This window comes from Colobus angolensis, unplaced genomic scaffold, assembly GCF_000951035.1.
Source record: "Colobus angolensis palliatus isolate OR3802 unplaced genomic scaffold, Cang.pa_1.0 Scaffold65, whole genome shotgun sequence".
Taxonomy (NCBI): domain Eukaryota; kingdom Metazoa; phylum Chordata; class Mammalia; order Primates; family Cercopithecidae; genus Colobus; species Colobus angolensis.
In genome coordinates this window covers 3,925,274-3,927,788 of record NW_012120154.1, presented here as the reverse complement: position 1 = coordinate 3,927,788, position 2,515 = coordinate 3,925,274, and the positions used below count along the sequence as shown (strand labels likewise).

Genomic DNA, 2,515 nt, shown 5'->3' with positions numbered 1-2,515 from the left:
AAAAAAAAAAAAAAAAAAAAAAAATCTGTCATAGGATTAGAGTAGAAAGAAAGAAAAAAATATTATAAATGCACCTCCGTAGTCTCAGCCACAAACTGGGGCTGTGTCAGGGCCACATGAGGAACGGGTTCTGGAAGGGCCCACAGGCCCCAGCCTGTGGGCCTGGCTCACTGCTCTCCTGTACCCCCAGGTGTGCATCACCTTTGACCAGGCTGACCTGACCATCAAGCTGCCAGATGGATACGAATTCAAGTTCCCCAACCGCCTCAACCTGGAGGCCATCAACTACATGGCAGCTGACGGTGACTTCAAGATCAAGTGTGTGGCCTTTGACTGAAATCAGTCAGCCCATGGCCCCCAATAAAGGCAGCTGCCTCTGCCCCCTCTGAACCAGCCTCGTGTGTGTGTATGTGTTTGTGTGTGTGCACGCATGTGCGTGTGTGTGTGTGAGAGAGAGAGGAGTCCCCCACCTCCAGGCCTGCCCCCTTCCTTCACTTCCATTCGCTTTGTCCACGGGTACCTCCTCAGTTCCAATGATGTCTTCCGCTGGGTCCCCCAGACCAAGCACAGAGAGTCTGACACACAGTAGGAGGGTCAGTGACCACTGAATAAAAATCAGTCCCTGCCCTGAAACTGCTTTTAGCCTGGTGGGCCCTAGAACACAGCAGATGCTCAAAGGATGTTGTGTAAATGACATCAAGGGGGAAACAGGCAAGGACAGACCACTTCATGTGTGGTGACAGGACAGAAGACAGGGAGGTGGAGGGAAGAATATGAGACCCCTCTCATTTGCCTTCATGAGCTAGAAAGAGATGTGGAGTCAGACAACATGGGGCTGCCAGCTGTGTGGCCTTGTGCATGTTAACTGACCTCTCTGAGCCTCAGCTTATTCCTTTATAACAAGGGGGATAATGCAAACAGCCTATCACAGAGTTGTTCCAAAGATCAGTCACTTCTTGGCCTTCTGGCTGAGATCAAGTGGAGATTAAATGAGGTGTTGCATGAAAGAAGCCAAGCCATATTCAATACCTAGATATGGCAAATGCTCAGTGGATGGTGGTTTCCCATACCTCGTGCACAGCCCCCTTTTTTTTTTTTTTTTTTTTAAGAGATGGGGTCTTGCTATGTTACCCAGGCTGGAGTGCAGTGGTTGTTCACAGGCATGATCCTGGCATACTGCAGCCTCAAAGTCCTGGGGTCAGGCAATCCTCTTGCCTCAGCCTTCTGAATAGCTGGGACCACAGGTGTGCGTCACTGCACCCAGCTCCCTGCACCACTTTTGAAGTGCTATTACTCCAATCTGAAGGGGAAGAAATGGGCTCTGATAGATGAAATGACTCCCAGGTCCGTACCAGGCCCAGCTGAGCCTGCAGAGCTCCCCAGGATCCTGTCTGTGGGCTTAGGCCATGCACCCCACTTAGCTAGAGTGTATGGGCAACCAAAGGACTAGTCTGGAAGCCGCCGGCTCTCATCCCTGGGCAGATGCCACCACCCCAACAATGGGAAAGTGGGTTTGGGTGATGACCCTGGCACCCCATTGCCAGCCCCTGTTTCTGTGGTAGGAGGAGCTGGGGTTGGGGGCTACGTCAGCCCCTGCAGAGAACCAAGAGGTAAAAGCCAGCCGACATGAGGCCCAGCCTCCAGACTCCCGCAGCCTCCTCCTCAGGGGACAGAGTAGGGGTGACTCACTCAACCTGAGATGAGGTCTCCATGAGCCTGTTCTCTGGTTTCCAAAGATGATGTCTCCTCCAAGACCAGCCCAGGCTGTTACCTTGGAGGGTAATGCTTAACCCAACCCCATCAAGCTCACCCATCACAACTGATGGGGCCTGAGTGGACGGCTGGGGTGCCCTGCACACTGAACACTTCCCTGCACCTTTTCCTTCCTGCTTGCTGCTGCAGTCAGATCTTCCCAGGGCTCCCACCTCCCTGGGAAACAGCTGCAGGAACTGAGCCAAAGTACAGAAGGTTAGAATCATCATTGGGCTCCCCCATAGCCCCAAGGCACAGTCTCCTGAGGCATGGTGTGTGGTCTGGGGGGTGGGGAGCTTGGCAAATCTCCCTTTCTAGGGCAACTGGCACCAGCTGTGACTAGGTCTGTTATACACCCAGCCTCAGTTTCCTCATCTATAAAATGAGACCCATCTTGGGTGGATGATTCCCATCTCAGTGGGTACCCTGGGACCTAGGTGGGAGCTGGGGGCACGCACCTCTCTATGAGAGGTCAAAGAGGATGGAACACACATGCTGAGAACTCCCATGAGCCACACCCAATCTCCAGGCTCTCCTGGGGCTCCCAGGTGGCCACCCAGAAACAGCTTCGAGCTGCAGATGGAGCGCCCTCTGCTGGACACTGGAGAACACGTCCCCTAGGCTGCCCTGCCTGGTCCTCAGTTCACCCACACTGATTCTCCCCTACACTAGCTGACACTCAGAGCACACTAGGAGCCGGGCGCGGTGGCTCAAGCCTGTAATCCCAGCACTTTGGGAGGCCGAGACGGGTGGATCACGAGGT

General features: G+C 54.0%; 1 protein-coding gene across 4 annotated transcripts in view; it reads left to right on the top strand.

Annotated features, from left to right (window-relative positions):
• Positions 1-2,515, top strand: part of LGALS1 (lectin, galactoside-binding, soluble, 1) — a 15,656-nt gene that overhangs the window by 4,483 nt on the left and 8,658 nt on the right. For 2 of the 4 annotated variants that reach the window (XM_011964271.1, XM_011964270.1), the window contains exon 4: positions 191-390. In XM_011964271.1, coding sequence (XP_011819661.1) covers positions 191-337 — 147 coding nt within the window. In that variant the 3' untranslated portion in view covers positions 338-390. Of the gene's footprint in view, positions 1-190; positions 391-842; positions 847-2,515 lie in introns of those variants that run through there. The other 2 variants (XM_011964273.1, XM_011964274.1) reach the window with 2 other exon arrangements.